Raw genomic sequence first — 22,661 nt, 5'->3', positions numbered from 1 at the left:
CCCTCAGCTCTTCAGCTCAAGGCGAGCGCTCTACCACTTGAGCTACAGCGCCACTTCCGGTTTTCTGGTGGTTTATTGGAGATAGGAGTCTCATGGTCTCTCCTGCCTGGGCTGGCTTTGAACCACGATCCTCAGATCTCAGCCTCCTGAGTAACTAGGATTACAGGCGTGAGCCACCAGCGCCCGGCAGAAACAAATATTTTTAAAAAAGAAAAAGGTTTAATTTCTTTTTGAAAATAACTACAGAACCTTTCCCAAACTTCTCAGTGGTTCAATAGGCCATGCACAATCTGTTTTGCTATTCTCTTTTCTCTAAAAATAAAAATCTATGAATCGTCACATTTAACCCTCCCAGCATGGATTTGATATGACCGTTATATAATTTCTTCCAACAAATATTGTAATAGTTTTAATTTTTATTAATTTTTAACTATTAATGTAGAATAAATTCAGCTCTGTGGCGTCTGGAACTATCCTTCATGCCACCATGAATATAAACATCACATTTGTTGAGCCGTTACACTGAAATATATGGGTTAAGTGGAGTCAAATAAAACCAAAAACCTTTATTTATAAATAAGTAGCTTGACAAGTCAGAGAATCAAGATTCCAATGTTTCAGAGCCATAGATCAGATCAAAGCCCTCAAACAGTTTTTTCTGCAGTGACTCATAAGATGTTCCCACGTACTTACTCCCTCTGAAAAAGTGAGACTATCTGTGGGTTATGTACCGTTTCCTGCCATCTATTTGTGACCTTCCCTGTTAGGAAAGCCAATTGGAATGCAAGTAAACGGCTATCCCTAGGGAAATATTTGTGAATGCCCACAGCCTTGCTTTTAAAGAAACGAAGAACTCATGAATGCTAAGTTTTAAATTATTAATTTTATCTTGCAGCTCATCAAATATACACCATTGTGTCATGAACCACAACTGAACTCTGCTTGAGTAATACATAGGATATCAGGTTGAGTGTTTTAGAATGATCTTATTCTCTGAGAGATCACTAAGTTGAGCACAAACTGGTTTCACAGAGCTGGGCCCTTGTGGCTCATGTCTGTAATCTTTTTTTTCTTGGGGGGCGGGGATCTGGTCATGGGGCCTGAACTCTGAGCCTGGGCACTGTCCCTCAGTTCTTCAGCTCAAGGCTAGCACTCTACCACTTGAGTCACAGCGCCACTTCCGGCTTTTTTTCTTTTTGCTTATGTGGTGCTGAGGAATGGAACCCAGGGCCTTAGGCATGCAAGGCAAGCGCTCTACCACTGAGCCACCTTCCCAGCCCCATGCCTGTAATCTTAACTACTCAGGAGGCTGAGATCTGAAGATCAGGGTTGAAAGCCAGCCCAGACAGGAAAGACTTTGAGATTCTGAGATTCTTATCCAATTAATCACACACACACACACACACACACACACAAATAGAAGTGGAGCTGTTACTTAATTGGTAGAGCACTAGCCTTGAGCACAAAAGCTCAGGGACAGCATCCAGGCCCTGAGTTCAAGCCCCAGGACTGGTACACACACGTACACACACACACAGACACACAGACACACAGACACACACAAACTGATTTCACTTTCTTAAAGCCACAAAAAAAAGAAAGAATAAAGCCACAAAAGTCTTAGAATATACAAATATAAATAATATGAATATTCTATGTGTAGGTTATTCTTACCTTTTCTCTGAAAACAACATGTGGAATGTGGAATGAAAGAACTCTATAGTATGGTGAGCCACAGGTTTTATTTGGTTGGAATTTTTACTGTAAACAGACCTAGTTTCTACCCCTGCGTTTACAAGCTAAGATATAAAAGAATTTTTCTATTTGGGGCATTTCTAGAATATGTAGCCAAATCCACTGTTAGTTGCAGGATGCACGAAATTAGCATCATCCATATTACACAGGCAATGAGAGGCATCAAGAAAAATATTAACATTTACCCAAAGGCTTTAGATTTGCTTCTGAGACATTAACACCATCACATCATTGAATAAACAGACCAGGGATATTTGTGTAAGAGGCAAACATAAAAATATTTTTAGGATCCCGATAGAGATTTTTAGCAACATTTTTGCAACATTTGAGGTCAAAGTGCTCAAATAAAGATACATCTGAGCATTTAAAACACATTTCCAAGCACTGCAAACTGAATTAGAAAGGACAGTCTGAAATAGCAACAGGTTTATCTGAGAGAATTATTTAAGAACTATAGTTTCATCATCTCTGTCACAAATAATAAAGGTAAAGAAAATCCTGACAAGGTAATTATAGTAGCTACCTTTACTAGATTTGCCTTGACAAATTAACATTCAGAAGAAATCAGCACATCCATCCTATCAACTTGCAAATGGAAATGTTAGCGATGTGTCATATCTATGACAAAGTCAATCTGAATCCAGGATAACAAATTAATTACATAAGACTAATTTGAAAGAATATGCTCAGTCAATAGGTAGCAAAAAAATGGTACTCACATTCATCCAACACAAGTGAAACAGGACAAGTTACAAATAGTATTTTTTAAATTGTTTAGTCATTACACAATTTGTGTTGACTGAATATAAAAATGACACTATTTTCTAAGGTAGCACAGATTTCTAATATATTCACACATGATACAAATGATACAAAATTGTTTAAAATAAAGCCAACACAGAAACCCCAAAGTCTGTGCTCCATCCACAATTGTTTAATGAGGACTGCAGAGAGAGTTAAAGAGGAATCTGTTGTTTGAGAATAATAATAAACTAAACAAGGATATACATTCTACTATCAGTGCATCATACAATAACCCCACTTAACAAGGTACTCGTTTCAATTGTCAATTTTTGAACAAATATTGTGAATGAGAATATGTTCCATATGAACTACTAATTACTTGTAACCTTGTAAAAAAAATTGAGCTACAGGTGTATTTCTAAAACACCTAAAAATATGAAAGGTTTATAAAGCTTACAGTAACAGTTTCAGCAAGTACTCTTCCCTATATTACTTGTTGTATAAACCTTGCAAATTAAAATGCAGTGACAGGGCATATAGAATTAAACTAGATGACAGACAGAACCATGAAGACCCCAAAGAGGCACAAAACACAGACAAAGGGGTGGGTTGGGAGGGGTGGGTGGGAATGCTGAAGGGGTGACATTGATCATAAAGTGCTTGGTTGATTGGCAACTCTTTTATACAACTACTTAAAGATAATACAAATATTATTTTTTTAAAAAAAGAGCAACACACAGGGGCTGCAGTGTGTCCCAGTGTCTCATGGCCTTTTGCCAGCTGGGTCAGCAATGCATGCTTCCTCCCCCCGCCCCCCAGCAGCATCTACTGTGGGTATTCCACGAATCTGAGATGGAGGGTGAGCCCTCCCTCCTCTCAGTAACCCCAAGTTGGGCTTCTGGCCCCTCCAGCAACCTCATGTCCTAGTTCTGCCCTTCCTCCCATCCCATTGGCTAGTCCCTGAAGCCTTTAACCAAACAAGAGTGGGTACAGGCCTTCTGGAAACATAGGGCAACAGGACAAGGGCTATGGAAGGTCTAGACTTGTTGGTCCTTTGGCACGAAGAGTTGTGACCAAGTTGATAGGCCCCTGCCTGCCCTGTGAAGGCTGAAGCCAGGGGGAACTTGGGTGTGTGTGTGTGTGTGTTGGAGGATTCCTTGAAATGTGATAGTTGGAGTACCTTAGAAATCTAACCAGAGAAGGGCTGGCTGAGAGGCTAGGCCCAGCGCCCACGCCAGTGTGGAGGGGTCTGGGGCCTGCCCAGTGGTCAGCAGCATTGGTATCCAGTATTTTATTGTTGTACATAAGTTTATGTTTGTGATATATAAGGTTTTCTTTATTTTGTATAAGATCAATAGATGCCTTGAAAAGGGGGGAAAAAAAGAAGAGCAACAACAGAAATGAATGAAAAAAAATCACCATGGGATACATGAGCATACACAAACACTGATTTTAATACCTTATTCTGGAGACAGCACTAATTCATTACCCAATACCAGCCACAAGCAATGACATACTGGAAGATGACATGATCCATTTTATAAGAACATTCCCAAGAAGGAAACCTTCCTTTCTACTACAAACTGACTTGAGAAAAGTTTTCTATGAAGAACTACTTTAAGAAATTCAAATTATAAATAGAATAAAGTGTTGATTTGGTTCATGTGTATACATGTATGCATATATACACACAAGTGTGTGTGTGTGTGTGTGTGTGTGTGTGTGTGTGTCCTTCATCTATTTCCCTCTCTTTCCATTGGGAACTCAGCATCCCAGCATACCACTAAAGCCACACTTAAGGTCAGTACTCCTTTCTGACAATTCCCAACTTCTGAGCTTTCACTTTTGTGAAACAGGATATACCATTCCTGGTTTATCTCAGAGCTCACTGTAACTTCCAAAAGCTACAAGAAGCCTAGATAACATGGGGTCCTGAACGCTGATAAGCAAATTCTCAATGGCAAATGAAAATAATTATTCATACCCTGAGCAACTATGAGATCACCTGAGAATCTTATCAAATGCTAGGGTTTTAAAGCATTCTCAGCATCCTTTACATGGCTCAGAAAGAGAGCGCTATAGGAAACAGGCCCTTAGTCAGGAAAGAGGAAAAAGATAGCACATTTTTTTGTTTTTTCAGGTCTGTTAAGAAATAGTTTTGTGGGGATCAAATTCTTAATGAACACATAGTTAAATATAAATTTTCCACCTATGTGAATATTGGTGACCCAAATGAACAAGAACTCCTATTAGTCCATTCTTGGACCACAACTCCTGTTGTATCTATGGTCTTGGAACAAGTGTAAAATTCCATAAGCAGAACTAATCTCAAAGCGAAGTGTCTTACATAACAAACATATAATGGATGAAAAATCAAGAAACTTAAATTTTCTTTCTGGTCTTACAACACATGCTCAGTTTCCTTACCACTAAATCCAAGATCCATCCACCTCCTGTAAGAATTCAGATTGGTAGTAGGCATGCAGGGTTCTGTTTAGACCCTGTCCTCTTCAAATTACATGTGGCAAAATACAAGGATATTTACCAGCTGTCCTCTCCCTCTTCTTCATCCTGCCTCCTCTTAAATTCTTGCCATAAATATCAGTCATCTAAGTAAACTAAAACTGTTTTGCCCAAGACTCCTGTTAGAATAATAGGACATTAATGAAAAAGAGCTAAGAAGTTCATATACAGATACATTTTGATTAACGGGTGATAACTTTTGGTTATAGAAATGAGAGGGTTACATTGCAACAATGAGATATACAAGTTGTTATGTTGAAAATGAACTTTACAACTTTGGTGGGGGGGGGAGGATTGTTTGGGGGACAAGGGAGGATGGGAAGGGGTGGGAAAGGGAAACAAAGGAGCAGGCTAAAATGCTTGATAAGAAATGTACTCATTATCTTGCCCGTGTAATTGTAACCCTTCTGTACAGTATTTTCACAATAATATATATATATATATAATAAAAATAAAAATAAATGAAAGGGTTAGCACTAGAAACCTTACCTAAGGCAAAGGAAATGCAAAGGAAGCAATCAAAATCATTTTCACATGCTTCGTAATTCCATTATTCATCAATCCTGTCTCTAATGTGACACCGAAGTACAGAAATTGGGAAAGGATGGAAAATGAATAACCACTGAATGACAATCCCAAGAGTGGGAATGTGTGAGGAAAGTCCAGTCTTGTGCCACGTAAACAGGGCATATGTGCTGAATACAAGGATTCATTGGTTATTCGTTCTCATGAGGTCACTTTAGGGCTGGCTCTAGGATTTTTAAGTCTATTCTAATTTAAGGGATGTTTATTTCTTCCTGGTGGGAAAGATTCCCCAGTTATAACATAGAACCAGCCCTTTTTTTTTTCTCTAAGACTATACAGTGTAGCTGGTTAGAACTTTGATTCTTAAAAGCTGTGAGATTTGGAGTTGAAATTTGTTTATGGCATTTCCAAATTGTGAGAACTGAAGCAAGTGACTTAATTTTTTCAAACATCAGATTCCTCACCTAAAAAGTTAGGATATCATTTCAAATTGTGACAAAAATATGTGTGTCAACAACAACAAAAACAACAACAAGCTGCCATAGGCAAATAGCTGGTCACACTGCTGAAATGGTTAAAATTAGCCATTTTTATGATTGCTTAGCATTTTTATTTTAAAACCCTGCATATTTTCTATATTAACAATTAATATGGTATTGATACTGGGCCCCAAAAGTTAGAATACACTACTTCCTTGAAGGTTTTTTAATATCAAAATTATACCAATTCCTTTTATTTAGACTGAAGGTCATACTAGCCCTGAATTGAATCAAAGATGCAGAAGGCAAGTTTTTCTGGGGCAAACAGTCTAAGTATCCATGTCCCAGCAGCAGGAAGTTCCAAATGATCAACTTACATCATCAAGAATCAAGGGATCTGTGACACAAATAGCTAAATGACTTTGTACTATAGTCTATTATTATTCTAGCAACAAATTAGTATTGATTCTCATCCTTAAGCTAATTTAAAATTGTAATGTCTCATGAGCACACAATAGTTAATGAAACAGCCATAATAAGGAACTTAGGTGTGTGCAAAAATATTTGAGGAAGAAATTGAGGGTAATCAGCAATTCTTGAGAAATATACACATGGAGAAAATCAAGAATTCACACAAATCGATGGGAAATTCTGGGAGTCCTTTGGCAGAAAGAAAGTACTTTCAACATAAATTTAAAATATCATCACCACCATCCAGAACAGCCTGTAGTTTTCAATGATAATCACTTGATCCCTACTGGGCATTTCTTAAGGGGTCTGAAAATGAGTACTGCAATAAGTCGGATATTTTCTTTTTAAACATGATCGTCATATTGTACACTTGATACTTATGCTGAGAGCTCAGATCTTCCTTTTCCCCAGTATAATTTTCATCTAAGCATTCCTTAGATACTTGGATCATTCTTAATGGAGAATGTGCATTCTACTCTCTCTGTGGACACATGGAAATCTGACTAATCGGACTGACTTGATTACAATACTCAATATATTCTCCCACTTCCTTTCATGATAATAAATGTTTGAGATACTTTTGTCACCTGTTCTGTAAATTTCTTGGATGGCAACGTTTTTCTAAGGCAGCTGTTGATATGTGCAGTGGGGGAACTCCCTTTTACTTTCCCTACCAAATAAATTCCTATACTTTCCAAACTACTGGGTAAAAATAGGGTCCTAAAAAAGTTTAAAATGAACTGGTAGCACAAATTAAGAAAATAATTCAAATGGTATAGCAACAGTTCAACACTAGCTTTGCAATAAAGCCCCAGTACACCTGTCTATCAAGATGGCATAGTCTAAAAAAAAGGAAGGAAGGAAGGAAGGAAAAGAAAAGCAAGCAAGAAAGCAAGAAAGGAAAAGACAGCAGCACATATAAAAATTAGGATACACACATTTATTTTAAAGACATCATCTATGGTACTAAACTTTACATCTTAGAAACACTGTGATAGTCTCCCCTTTAGCCAAAACAAAGTGTCTCACCACTGATAACTTACTACTGTCTCTTTAAGTGCTAGGACGAATACCTAATTCCAATGAGTACTACCCTCATAGATTATACCTGTCAAAATTCTTTAAATGCTAATGAGTCACCTTGCTGAAAATAAACTCTGTATTTCCATTTGAAAGTATAAAACTAAGCACCAAGTGGGGAAAAGTTTCTCCTCAGTCCCAGGAAACATCAGAGCAGAGAAAAAGAAAACAAGTAGGCCAGTGACTTGTTCTAGACACAAATAGGAGCTTCACCTCTACTGAGTAGGGGCCACTCTTAAAAGTTCCTGCTCCAGCAAGCAAAAGGGAGGGAGGGAGGGGGAGAGGAAAAGAAGTGTATATGCCAACCATCTACCATCTCCTCTTGGCACACACAAGAACTCATGCTTAGAGATTTTTATCATGGGGGAGGAGGAGTGTAAAAAACAAAACAAAACAAAAACCACACACACACATAAAAACACACGTGCCTTTTTGACAGCTGGTGCCTGAAAGAGGGTAGTCTTTGGGAAAACGTGGTTCTCTTTTTCTCTCCCATACCCCCGTGGAACTTCCTCCCTACTGCTAAGCAATGCTTTACTCTGAGGGACACACAGCCCAGACACAGAAATCTGAAATTTCAAAAATGCGATAAAGCTGGAACCCGGCAGCCCTGGGAGACCCAGGCGAGGCGAGCAGCTGCGGGGTGACCGCTGATGAAGTCGCTTCTTAAGGAGGTGGGCAGATTGATTCCAGCTGCTGAGCACGGGGCAGGGCAGTGGCCGCCGGCGGAATGCGCAGCCGGGCTTAAGGCAAGACAGCAGCAGCTTCCCCACCAAGGGCACAGCCAAATATTAGCTCTGTTTTCAATCTGAATCTCGAGGGAGGGAGCGTGAGCTTGCCTCCGTTCGACCCAATGGGGATTTAACAAGGCAGGTTGGGACAAAAGTTAACTACTGTCAACTCAACAAATGCAAAGTGACTCAGGAAACAAGAAATGAAAGGCTGGCCCCTGAGATGGCTGGCTGTTTCTGCAGGGCCCTTGCTTCCTGAGGGAAATCCTTCTGGATTGATTCTGTCCCCCACCCCAACCCCCACCACACACCTACTCCCAACTCTGCATTATCTACTGGTTCTTAAACTGGGCCTTTGCTTCCCCTTCCCCCAACACAACACACACACACACACACACACACACACACACACACCCTGTAATGAGCACACTAGAGAGTCCACAGGGACACATGGAGGGATAGAGGCATAGTGGGGCTTTGGAGAGTCTTGGACCTAGCTGGGAAGGAGATATGGGAATCCAGCAGATTTAGAAGAGCTGGTCTTTAGAAGATCTGGTCTTCAAAGTAAGAGAGCTTAAGGGGGCGGGGTGCAAGAGTTTAGGAGTCCCGGGAGAGCCCCAAAGCCAGACAGCAAGGGCTCTAAGAAGAGCAAAGGGGTAAAAAGGTAGGCGGGCATGAAGACACGCCTAATGGAATATTCAATATCCTCAGAAATGCATTTTCGTCCGTGCTCTCCCAGAGACTTAAAAGCCAGTAATGGGCTTTGGAGTCTGCATTTCCTCTCCCTAATGTCCAGAGGCGCTTTAATGCTTCAGCCAATCGATCAGCCTTCGCCGGAGAAGGCGTCGAATGGAGTGCAAAAGCTTCCTACTTTGGGCCAAAATCTTCCCGAGCCTCCTCTGCACACCCGGTAGGAACGACACCCGACTTTGAACTGGCAGGATTTGGCTCTTAAAATGCCCTGGAGGAGGAGAGGAAGGCGCCTGAAGGCGCCCAGAGAAACAGCCCGCCCTCACTCCCTACCCCAACTTTTCCGGGAAGGGATTCAGACAGACGGGGAGATCGCAGAGTCCACCTTGGGTCTGGGCTGAGCAGTAAACCCCAAACCTGCTTCAGGTGCAAGGTCACCTAGGCTCGAGGCAAACTAGAATTGCCTTCTGGAAGAGCCGAGCAGATGAGCACCCAGAGGTGGGGTTTCTGGGCAATTTCTTGGTGACATCACAACTGCCTTCAAAGTGACCCTGTGAGCAAGCCTCCCTCTCCCCCCCTTTTTTTGGAGGGGGGGTAGGAGGGAGCCCGTGACCCGCCCTGCACTGGTTCACAGCCCTTCCAGTACAGCTCGAGCTCTGAACAAGTTTAGTCCCTAAATTGAACTCGACCCTGTCCAGACTTCTGCTCCCTCTGGAGGAGTCTCCGGCGAGGCTGCCTGGCAGCCCGATTCCCCAGGGTCGCCTCTGGGACACTGCAAGGCCTGGGGTGGACACAGCATGGACATCTCACCCCCACCCCCACCCCACCCCCGCCTCCCACCCGGGCGCACAAAGGAAAAGTCGGACAGACCGCCAGCCCCGCGCAGAATGGACCAAGTTCGAAAGCGCGAGAAAACTTTCCACGATCCTTCCACCCCACCCCCTCCCACCCCCCAACCCCGCCCCATGCCACAGGGGCGCGTCTCCCCGAGGAGCTCGCCTTTCCCAGCCCCGGCGGAGACCAGCACAGCACGTGATGGGCAGAAATAAAAATAAACACGTCCCACTCCGCGCGGCGCGGCGCGGGCGTGGGGCGCCGGGCACTCTCCAGCCCCGGGGGCCCCTGGATCCCCCAAGACCTCCGCTTCTCCCTCTCCCCCCGCCCCGATCCCTGCCGTCCCCTCGATCGTGAACCTCAGCCCAGGACCAGCCCCGGTGGCCTCTGCGGTCCACTTACCGAGCCGCGCCCTGCGCCTACCTTTCTGATTTGGTGAACTTCCGGAATGCCTGTCGGAGGTCGTGGAAAGACCTGTAGGTCTGCGGCTCGGCGGAGATGCCCTGCGCCCGGGTGGTCCGGGGGCCGATGTGGGTGGAGGGCACCGGCAACACCGACTGGCATTTGTGGAGCTTCCTCTTCAGCTCCTGGATTTCCTCCTCTTTCTCCGACAGCCGCTTCTCCAGCTCTTTGATCCTCTCTTCCTTGAGCATGAGAATCTTGGCAAAGTCTTCCTCCAGCTCGCTGCTCATTTTTCTCCCCTCCCCGGAGCCCCTCGAAGAAACTTTTTTTCCGCCCCCCGGGCGGTGGCTTGGGGCGGCGCGGCGGCTGGGACGACCCGCGGGCGGGCGGGATGGCGAGCGCGGTGGGAGAGAGGGAGTGAATGGGGCGCTAAGTGGAGGAGCGCCCCGGAGAGCTGTCCCTACTGCGGGTGCCAAGAGCCTAGCTTCGATCCACTTCTGCTGAACGGACTAAAAAGCACCGAGGGGAGGAGGATGAGACTGCTAAAAGCGATGGAGACCAGAGGCAGAGTGCTAATCCCTAGCCTCTCCAGGGAATAGGTGATTATCTTTCATTGAGAAACCAATTAGAGCTGCCCGCCCTCCCCTGAGACCCCCCTCCCCGTCCCCCTTTCCCAATCACTCCGTGAGAACACACGCTCGCGCGCGCGCGCGCCACCCCACCGAGAGCCCAGTTTGTAGCAGAGGGTTGGATCAGAGTCTGGGCTCACTCCCATCACACGAGGATCATCCTTCCACGCTGTTCTGTGCCCCAAAGAAGGGGGTGGGATGGGTGTGTGAGTGTTGGGAGGGGGGAGAGCTCCTTGCCACTGGATCCTTGAAATAGCAACAATTACCATGTGATCTAGGGGATGACGCAGTGCTTGTAACTGGATCCTAAAGAGTGTGTGCTTGTGTGTGTGTGTGTGTGTGTGTGTGTGTGAGAGAGAGAGAGAGAGAGAGAGAGTTCATAAATATTAAACTGTCTTTACACAACAACCTGCATAAACTCATCTTTGTGAGTTTTTGTTTTTTGCTTTTGTTTCTGCTCTGGAAGTCTGGGTGTATTTGGAAAAAAGCGTGTGTGTGTGTGTGTGTGTGTGTGTGTGTGTGTGTGTGTGTGTGTGTGTGTGTGTGTGTGTGTGTGTGTGTTTCTGACTATGAAGTCTTGAGATTGGGACTGCTAAGTAATCAGAATGGCAGGTTACTGGCAGCTCCAAGTTTTTGTTGTCGTTTTCCGGTATAATACCTGACTGGCGATTGTGAACTAAAATTGTTGGAGGAACTGGGTGAACATGTGGTAAGGAGCCAAGTGTTTTTCGGAAAAGAGGGAGACCTAGAGTTGCTTGTAAAGGCTTTTGAGTCTAGGCTTTGTTTTGTGTACTACCGTTCAATCGTGTGTATTGATCATCTTTCAGGGCTCTGAAGCAGCTACTAGCCACTGCTAAAACTGCTGGGTCACCCTCTCCGTTCCACTTTGGGGGAGAAATTACGTCAGGGGTCAGCTTAGTTCTCCAAGCCTCCCATCACCTAAAGGGATTGTTCTGTGCCTCTGAGCTTGAGTGTCTGAAATTCCTACAATTCTATCATATGCACTTGTGCCACAGACAGCATTTTCCCCCAACAACGATCACTATTTGTTGTATAAGGGGGACATTTCTTCAGGTAGTTCAACAAATGACTATGATTTTTTTAAGAGCTGTGATTAAGACATAAAAAGATTTTTTTCTGAAATAATAACTTTCCTTTTTAAAAACAAACCGATGTATAATTACTGGCTACTTAGGGGGAAAATGGCTCTACTTGGGAACAAGTAAAAATTAAATTAAAAGCAGCCATTTGCTTTGGTTTATAGATAAAGTCTAAACTATATTTTCTGTTGGAGATTACTCTATTGTTTACTATTAGTTCTGCTTGTTTGATTGTTTTAGATGAAATTTATTATAAAATCTATCTGAATTCTTTGATGGCATGTATATCCACATATGGATACATCAACTCAGATGAGAAGGAGGATTTTCTGGATCATTGATGATTTCTATTCTGTTGCTTCTGTGTGTGAACAGCTTAATCTACTACATTAAAACAGTCAGAGTAATTGATACCTATTGTAACAATGAGAAGTACAGGACACTCTGTTGAAAACAAACTTTCAACTTTGGGGGGGAGGAAATTATTGGGAAGGTGGAAAGGGAAGGAATGGTAGGGGAAAAATAATAATGATCAATAGGAAATGGACTCATTACCTTACTCATGTAATTGTAACCCCTCTGTACAGTATATTTACAATAAAAATATATTATAAAAATAATACCTTAGGGAAAAATTTTCTCACCATTTAAGAATCTGACAAATAGCTTCAAATTTACCTGTAAAAACTATTACAGTCTTTAAATGACTCTTACATGATTTTTTTAAACCGGTTTTTAAACTTGTTTCTCCTGCACATTAAAAAGAATGCAGAATATTTACCAAATTCTCTCATTCATTTGTTCTCTCTCACACACTTCAAAACTAAATCTATCCATATCTTCTACAATAAAACTTATTTTTAAAGAAGACTGCTTTGGTTTAAATACCATTGATATTTGGTGACATTAAAATTGGTCTATTGGTGGCCTAAAAATATTTAATTTAGAACACAAGAACAGCATGAGAAAAGACACCTGGTAGAATTAAAAAAAATTGAAGTATTAAAACCAGAGTAGAATAGAGCTGTATCAAAATTTGAATATAGTTTAATCCAACCACATCACAGAGGAAGAAATGAGATCCTTTACAGTTACATTGTAAGGTAATGAGTACATTTCTTTTTAAAGTGTTTCCCACTCCCTCCTTTTCTCCTCACATCATTGTAGTGTCTAGTGAGTATCACTGTTGCACTGATTTACCCTTTGTCCCACAGAAATGAGATCCCAATGATGAAATCCAAGTTCTCACAAGGACAGAAATTTGGGTCCAGAGCTCCCCATGGCAGGATGGTGATTTCCAGCTTGAAATCTGAAAATCTACAAGCACTAGGATTCTAATGGCCCAGTACTCAAATTTGTGACTTTGTCCCTTGATGCTGATTTCTAAATTTGCAGCAGGAATAGTGACAGAGCAGAAATACTAACAAAACTTCAGGCTTTGGCTTTTGTTTTGTTTTCTTAAAGGAGAAGGTCGCCATCTAGTGCCCTTGGAAAATTTTGCTAAAATCCAATGAAATTAAAGTTACTTTCAAAATTTTTATTGGGAAAAATTAAGTGAAGTAAGCCAGGCCCAAAGAAACATAGGTACCATGGTTTCCCTTATTTGCAATAACTAGTATATGTCTGAGACAAGCAGAAAAGGTCAGATAAGATGAGTTCGGTGAAATGAACCCCATGATAAGGACACAAGTGGTTTTTTTCTTTCTAGTTTTTGTTTCTAACATATTTATAAGGTGACTGTTTTGTTGCTTTGTATGTCCCTCCCCCACGGTATAACCCCTGTTTTCACTGTATTTGATGTTGGTATAGTTTGGGGAAGGGAAGGGAAAAAAACAAAATTTTTAAATAAGGATACAGGTGGACCCATTGTAACAATGAGATGTACAAACTGTTATGTTGAAAAACGAACTTTACAACTTTGGGGGGGGGTGAGGAGGGGGTGTAGTTGTGGAGATGGGAGGGCAGGGATGGTAGGGGAAAAACAAAGGAGGAGGCAACAATGCTTGATAAAAAATGTACTTATTACCTTGCTCATGTAATTGTAACCCCTCTGTATGGTACTTTCACACTAAAAAAAACTTATTTAAAAAAAGAATTCTTATTGCAGAAAAACAGAAAATATGAAGAATTTCATATCAGAGAAAAAATTGATCATTTAGACACTGGACAATGATGGTAGTAGTGCTGTTGAATATTGATTGTTTAAGATATTGAGCACAGAGCTAAGTATGTCACTAACTGATTTTAATCTCCATGGTAAGTCTCTAAAGTAAAAACAAGTATTCAATTCTCTCTTCTAGAGGGATAACCATGCTTACTCAGATTAGGTAATTTTCCTTGTTAATGTTGCACAGATTTGGCTCAATCTGCATGTAGCACTGCTTCTACCTAAAATGCAGTAAATTTTGTACTTGTCTATGCCAGTGGACACACAGAACTAAAACATCTATTTTCATTGGACACACTGTGTATACACCCCATATAACCCTAGCGGAGTTCCCAGGATTGTGCCTTCTGATAGGCAATCTCTATGCCAAAGACTTTTTTCCCCTATGATACTTTAAGAGGTGTGCATTGCATATATAATGTCAAATGTTTTTATACCAAAAGAATATGTGCATTCTAATGTTATGATTCTGTTCTCTTTTTTTCTGTCTCTCTTTCTCTCCTCCCCTCCCCTCTCCTTCCTTCCACTCTCCTTTCATCCCCTCTCCTCTCTTCTCCTCTGCTCTACCTCTCTCCTTCTCTTCCCTCCCCTCCCTTCTCCCCTCTCCTCTTTTCTCCTCACTTCTGAGGAACACTTTCTAAGGAACTAAAAACTGAAAGATGTAAGTAGTCCTGAAGGGGCTCCTAATGTCTAATCAAGGCCAATATCACTCTCAAGCAATGGGAGGACAATAATCTTACTTGAAAATTTAAAATAGTAATACATAAGGGTGATCTGGTTTTCATTATCTCTGTTTTCTAAAATATGTAAATATAACACTGATAATATATACTCCTCTCTCCACCGGAAATGTGTCATTGGTCTAAGTTCACATGAATGATTGCTCCATTTGCCATGGGGCATGTGGAAATCTCCATACCTCCATCCCTTGAGCTAACTCTGGACACTGACACATTGGCTTGGCTTATGTTTCAAAGATCCAGACTAAAGATAAGCCAGACCAAAGTCTTATGAAAGACTGAAACACATATGCTGTCACCTCTCAAGCTGAGTCCACATAGGCTTTTGAGGATTCATTTTCCTCAGTTGCAAAATTATGAGTTGCCTAGGGTTCATTTCACCTTCAACTTCTCCAATGAGGCTATGGGGTTCCATTTTTCCTGTGGAGCATTTTGAAATTGTTTCTTCACTCAGCTTGGTTTAAAATGTCAAAAGAAGAATGAGCTAAGGTAGAGTTTAGTTGGCCTCATATAGATTTATACTTTCAAAATATTGATGGAAGCATGAACTATTTCTGTTAATTCTGTATGTTATCAGATGTGACTTTAATATTTCTCATTGAGACCAACCACACTGTGTTGATTATGGGGTGCATTACAGCTGAAGAAAGATAAAGGCTTACCAGATCCAGAAACACACCAACATTATCACTACCCACCATACAACATATGAAAATAGCCAAGGAAATATTCTCTTCACTTTAAAAACTTCAAAATTGGTTATATTCTTTTTGTTGAATTCATATACAGCATGACAGTTATTATTATTATTATTACTACTATTAAAAGACCTATTCACCATAGCCAAGTTATGCAAACAGAGATGCCCTCAATGGAGGAATGGATGAAAAAACGTGATATATATATGCACACACATACATATAATGTATATATGTGTATACCACATGTGCAATGGGATTTTACACATCCATTAGAATGATATTACACCACTTGCAAAGAAATGGATGGACCTGGAAAGAATCAAGTTAGGTGAAGTCAGACACAGAGAGATAAAAGATGAATGTTTTCTCTCATATATAGAATCTAGAACTAATGTATAAATGTACTAGTAATCACTTCCAAGTTGTATGCAAGTATATACAATATATTAACTGAAATACGGCACTTTCAGGGGAGAATTCACATGGCTCGGTCCAACTAAATGATTACCAGGAAACTGGTATTTGAAATGTGGATGGAGGGCTTAAAAAGAGGGAGGAAGATGGATGAAGAGAGTAAAGGGGAGGATAATGCAGTCATATATCTTAATGCATTCCTGCAACATTAAGAAAATTGAGGGGAGAGGGAAGGTTGAGACAGACTGGGAGGAATGATGGAAGGGGTAACATTGACCAAAATACATTGTGTTCATAAACCAATTTGTTGAATGGTAAGTCCTTTGTACAACTACTTAAAGATATTTTTTAAGACACTCTTTGCTTACCATAAAAAGAGTCCCTGTAGAAAAAAAATGTATAGGAATGTTTTGCACAAGCTAGTACTTTTGATGTAAAGAGAGTTCTTTATCATGATCCATGTTGCAGGAAGATCTCTGTAATAGCTGTCTACAGGTTTGAAAAAATATAAATGTTCTAGAAATTCTGAAATCTGAAACTTAACTAAGAAATAGCAACACTTAAAATATTGCAGAACTCAAATCCTGCTATCTATTAGCAACCTTGGGCCTGGAATATGGAAAGCAGGAAATCATGTGGCTTTGGCTCATAATTTCATTCCCCTGAGCCTCCATTATCCAAACAACCAAGTGGAGAGAGGGATACTAAATTCTCCTGCACCCAAATGCACTCAGTAAAATTTCACATGGAATTTTAATATGAACTGTATGAATAGAGTGAAATGCTAATGCATCCTTTGCTTTGATTTTTGGTGAAAGGATGCTGTTAGGGAAAAGGACAGCTCTTAGGGACAGCTTTGGTGATGGAGATATCCATGCTATATGTATGCCCAGGTACTGTACATATATCATCTTCCAGTTATTCAACTGAGCATTCACCAATGTGCTTCTGTGAAGAGGTTTGGCAGGCATAATTCACATCTTAACTTTAAGATATGACAATTATTGGTGTGGGCCTGACCTAGTCAGGTGAGTTCCTTTAGGAAAATTGGGCTCTTTCTGAGCAAGGGATTTCAACTGAAAGGGGAGTCTTTGTTTCTTGCTTTGAAGATTGGAGCAGACCATATGAAAAGGAATTCAAGTAGACTCTGGGGACTTACAGTGACAACCAGCAAGGAAATAGGGACTTCATGCTTCCAACCACAAGGAACTAACTTTTGTTACAATTACATGAGCTATGTGGAAGAGCTGGTGCAAATGAGAATATGTCTATGAATATGAGAATATATATATGAATATACATGAATGTATGTATGTACGTATGCATGAAAGTATATCATGGCTAACACCTTCATTCCAGCCTTGTGTGACCCTGGACAAACAACCCAACCACACTGCCTAGACTTCTCACTCCTCACTCTCTTACAGTGAGATGATCAATGGATGTTGATTTAAGGCTCTAAGTTGGTAGTAATTTGTTAGGCAATGATATACTAAACTACTTAACTGCCACTACAAAAGCAGTCTATTTAAAATGCCAGAAATGTTTTACCATTCTCAGAGGCCTCATTTCCAAAAGGGTCATTTTCAGTGAAATTACTTCAATATATTTCAAAGGAATACTTGAAGACATAAAAGGCTACTATGAATTACAAACTGCTTAAAGTATGCTGATGACAGCACAAATGGCCTTTTGAGCATGTCAAACATTCCTCCCTAAAAGACGTTCATGTTTAAAATTGTACATCATTGCAAATGACTTGTAACTCTTCCCAGCCATAGGTTCTAGAAAGAATTGTTTAAGTTACCACAAAGCAAAAATGTTACTGTAATTTATCTCAAGTAGTAGATCTGTGATCTTAAGCAAATTACTCTGACTGCCCAGCATTGGCCTTTCCATCTGTAAAGTATCAGTAATGTTCTTTTATAGTATTATTCATTCATTCACTCACTCATTCATTCATGCTGACCCTAGAGGGCTTGAACTCAGAGTTTGGGTGCTGTTCTTGAAAATTTTTTGTTCAAGACTATTGCTCTACTACATAAGCCACAGCTCCACTTCCGTTTTTTTGGTGCTTAATTGGTTTCGTTTTGAACCAAGATCCTCAGATCTCAGTCTCCTAAGTATCATGAGCCAGTGTTTCGTAGTAGTGTTATTCTTTATGCTAGTTGGTGCTGTGAATGCATTGACATAATTTTTATTCTTTTTCATTAGCTGAATGTGTTTTCATGGCTATATTCAGAAAATAACTGCTCCTACATCATACTCTTTTCTAAGTTCAAATAACATCAGATAGATAGATAGATAGATAGATAGATAGATAGATAGATAGATAGATAGATAGATAGATAGATAGATAGATAAATAGATAGATAGATAAATAGGCAAACAGATATAGATAGATATAGATATATCAAGGTGAGCACTCTATTACTTAAGCCACAGTGCAACTTCCAGTTTTCTGGTGGTTAATTGGAGATAAGAGTCTCATGGACTTTCCTGCCCTAGGTGGCTTTGAACTGTGATACTCAGATCTCAGCCTCCTGAGTAGCTAGGATTACAGATGTGAGCCACTTGCACCTAGCAACATCAAATATTTGAGAAAAGTTGAGGAAGGGCAAAAGAACACCAGTCCATTTTTTACTTTAGTTTTTATTTGATTGACTTTCATTTGGGGTGAGGTATTTGTAAATGAGGGGAAGCTAGACTCATTTGCTTGGAACTTTTAAAGATGAATTCACAGTAGAAAATGCTTGGACATAATAAAAATTACAAAAGAATGCAAAGGGAAAAGAGATCAACAATCATTCCCTAGTAGCATTTATCTTCATCCCTCATGAAGCATTCTGCTTATTCACAAACATGTATATTTATAGAAAAAGATTTAATACCTGTTTGCTCTGCTAGCCCTTTACATACCTTAGAGCTATTATGTTCTGATATCTTTTTTCAGAACTAGTAGTGAAATGTAACATGCCACCCTGCCCTACTTTGTGATCAAATAATTCTAACAAGGCAGAAGCATTACTGAATTTAAAGAATGCGGGTCACTCCTTCATCTAGACATTATCTATAGAGTATCTGGTCAGTAAATAAGTTTGTCACTTCTCATATTAAGTATACTTAATAACTTTAGAATGCTAAGGTATTTTAAGAACACAAGCCAGACATTATGTATGTTTGTATTTTTTTAAGAATGTGATGAAATGGCACCTTGGCTTAATCCTTCCCACTGACTTTCTGATAATGGTGACATTACATCTGTACTATCTCTGATTATTTCAAATCAAACACTTCCATGCACAAAAGTTAACAAACCATTGCTATGCACCAGGAGCAGTCAATTTCGACAATTCTTTACTTTTTCTTATAATCATCACACTTTGGGAAGAGGATCATTAATCAAAACTGCATAGTAGCTTCAGTTGTTTTTTTATTATTATTATCCTGATTCCATGAGGATGAATTTAATTGGAAACAATGCTTGTCAGAATGCCAAAGAATTGGTTATAAAAGGAAGTTAATCTTTGCCTTTATATCTGTTAAAAGTATCTCCACAGAACTTACAGTGTCCCAGGAGATATTACAACTCACTTGCATCTTTACTTCCAAGTGTTATGCTGGTTATATATATATTTTTCAATTTGTGTTGTATGTGGCTGTATCCTAGCAGCATTGGTAAGGTGGGAAAGTGGAGGTGGCATTCAGAACTTCCCCAGGCTGGTGTTAAAGAGTTGTATTAGTTACAGTAGGAAGCCTTTCATCCACTCAGATTGCTTTGCCTCAGCATTCCTCTTCCTCTCCTGGGCATCCTTTTCCAGCCACTCAGTCTGCAGAGAGCAGAAAGGCGGCACAAAGACATCAGATATTGAACTAGGAAGACAAAGTCCCCGCCACCCTTCATTCAAGGCTCCAGCTAATAAATGAAGATCACTTTCCTACAAGCAGACAAGCAGACATGACTCAGACTGTGGCTAAAATCATCAGCAAGAATCTGTGCCAGGAATTCCTCAGGGTGATATAAGGTACTGTGTGTGTGTGTGTGTGTGTGTGTGCACGCGCACACACACTGTGAGTGTGCATATGTGCATGTGTATTTTAGTCACCGTATACTTCTTCTAAATTCTTTGTCTGGTGTGGGTGTATCCACACCCACAAAGCCTCCATTCAGAACAAGCGTACTTGAACATGAGGAGCAGAACTGGAGGAGTGTGAAGAGGAGATGGAAAATCCTCAGGTTGCTGAGGCTCTAGTTGTTGCTGTTCATCAAGATGGACAGTCTCTGCCCCCTGCCAGTCACACAAACTCATGTGCCTTCTATGCAAATGTCAAATTCGCATTCCAGGAAAGATACATGTATGCCAACAGTCTTTTTTTTTCCAAGACATTATGGATCTGGCATTCTTCCTTTGAAAGAGAAATTAAAAATAAATGTGTGTTGTATCTGAGCAGAGATACTTGGTTTCATTTATTTGTTTTTCACTGTTCTTATGAGTCATAGGCACTGTGCTAGACTAGACATAGAGGAGACTAAGGTGAGGAAGGCAGGGGCTCTGTCCTCAATGAAGTCATGAAATTGCAGGAAGAGCTGCTCAGCATTATGGAGTTCTGATGCATAAGTGACTAGCAGTTATAAACTAAAAGCTGTCGCCAAAGGGCTGTTGTGTTACAAAGGAAGGAAGGGGAGAGTGCAAGATGTATGTCCATCAATGTGCACACAGACATTATGTGTATGTGTGTGTGTGTGTGTGTGTGTGAGAGAGAGAGAGAGAGAGAGGCTATTAAACTTCCAAAACTTCATTTGCCAAATGCAAATGAAAACCAAAAAATCACCAGATAATCAGGCCTAGAGCCACTTTATTGATGGCCAAGGATTCATTTACCAAAAAGTTTCCAAGTTTGCTGAGCTGGGCATTGCTAATTTGTACCTATAATCCTAGCTAACTCAGGAGGATCCAGGTTCAAAGCTAACACAGGCATCTGAGAGACTCATTTCCAATTAACCAGCAGATATCTAAAAGTGGACACGGGGTTCAAGTGTTTTGGCACCATCTTTGAGCAAAAAAGTAAAAGAACCTGAGTTCAAGTCCCAGTACTGGTACAAAAATTAGTAATTAGCTGAATTTCTATAATTCACTTTTTAAAAAGTCACTTTTTATTACAGAAAGGTCATCTGAATACCTGAGAGATGCATCTCATTAGATTCCTCTATGAGCGAGTCCTTTCAAAAGTGTAGGTAGGATTCTGGAGAGGAGACAGGAGGTAGTAGGCTGGTTTGGAAGAGGACAGTCACACACTTGTTGGAAAGTACAGGTGCCTTTTGGAAACCCTCACCATGGACTAGCAGTTTCATCCTCAGAGGCATTGAGTTATCTCATTTTCATGGTTAATGTGCAGAAGCTTTCAAAGGATATTTGAAAAACAAGTATTAACTGTGGCACCAGAAATGTGGTATTATAGCCTCCTTACGGGGTTGTATGTCTGTTTAAAATTAGTCCTGCCCTACCTTTTTAACGCCTGTAAAAATTACTTTTTCTTGGTGGGTATGAAAATCCATTCGCCATACAAATTAGGTTAAAATAATTAGATTGCTTAAAGTAAAAGAATGTCCTGACAGAGCTTTTACGTTAGAGATTCAATTGTGGGTGCTTGTTTAATCGGAAAACAGATTGTGTATTTGAATTATCATTATTTCATTTCATTAGGAACAAAAATCAATTTTAATGCATAAAAATTAAACCTTCCCTCCAAATGAAGGCAAAATTAATGAACAGTAATACACTGCCTCATGGAGAACACAGGCAGGTGAAAAAGTAGTTTTGCATTTGCTGCTCTTGAAGAATTACTATACAATGAGATTTTTGTAAAGCTGCAGAAGGGTTTTAGGCACAAAACTTCCAAAAGCTTTTAGCAGCAAGAATAATAATAACTACTTAGAAAACTAAGAATGACATAATACAAATTCCCAAATGTACATACCTGTGTGTGTGTGTGTGTGTGTGTGTGTGTGTGTGTGTGTGTATTTTCCTTTTTCTTGGTGTGCTCGGATTTGAACTCAGGGCCTATGCTTGCTAGCTGGTGTTCTAAACTTGAGACACTCCCAGGTATGTTTTTGCTTCAGTTAATGTTCAGATAGACTCTGCTGCTTTTTGTCTGGGGCTGGCCTCAGACCATGATCCTCCCACCAGAAAGGATTTTGCTACCAGGAAGATCTCAGGTGCATGCCATCATGGTAGGTGTGTTTGTTAAGCTGGAAACTTGCTACTGTTTTCCCTAGGCTAGCTTTCAATTATGATCCTCTCAGTCTCTAGAGTAGTTGGTATTAGTCATGAGGTACCACAACTAGCACAGCAGTACTAAAAATCAACAACAGAAGTGAATGAATTGATTTAAGATTCATTTGAAATAGATACTGACAAACTGTGAAAAATAGTTGAAAAAAAAAACAGATACTGTGGTCTTATCCTACCAGTCATATAGGTTATAGTTATCAAGTCAATGTGATCAGGAATATGAGGGAGGAGATCGGTGGAGGGGGTGACTGCTCTAGATGTATATACTCACAAATTGACATGTTAAGTCAATTTTGTACAACTACTTAAAATAATAAGTTATACATAAATAAGTTAATTAAATAGCACTCTAAATTACTATAGAGACAAAACAGTGCTAACAG

At 40.4% G+C, this 22,661-nt stretch overlaps 1 protein-coding gene across 1 annotated transcript in view; it reads right to left on the bottom strand.

The window, feature by feature from the left end:
- The window catches only part of Prkg1 (protein kinase, cGMP-dependent, type I), a 1,080,074-nt gene extending 1,069,531 nt beyond the window's left edge, over window positions 1–10,543 (bottom strand). The window contains exon 1 of the mRNA XM_013017167.1: window positions 10,256–10,543. Coding sequence (XP_012872621.1) covers window positions 10,256–10,524 — 269 coding nt within the window. The 5' untranslated portion in view covers window positions 10,525–10,543. The remainder of the gene's footprint in view (window positions 1–10,255) is intronic.
- Window positions 10,544–22,661: the final 12,118 nt, after the last annotated feature.

Source organism: Dipodomys ordii, unplaced genomic scaffold (genome assembly GCF_000151885.1).
Source record: "Dipodomys ordii isolate 6190 unplaced genomic scaffold, Dord_2.0 Scaffold34, whole genome shotgun sequence".
Classification (NCBI taxonomy): Eukaryota; Metazoa; Chordata; class Mammalia; order Rodentia; family Heteromyidae; genus Dipodomys; species Dipodomys ordii.
Note: the sequence above shows the minus strand (reverse complement) of the source record. Positions and strands in the feature narration are given on the sequence as shown.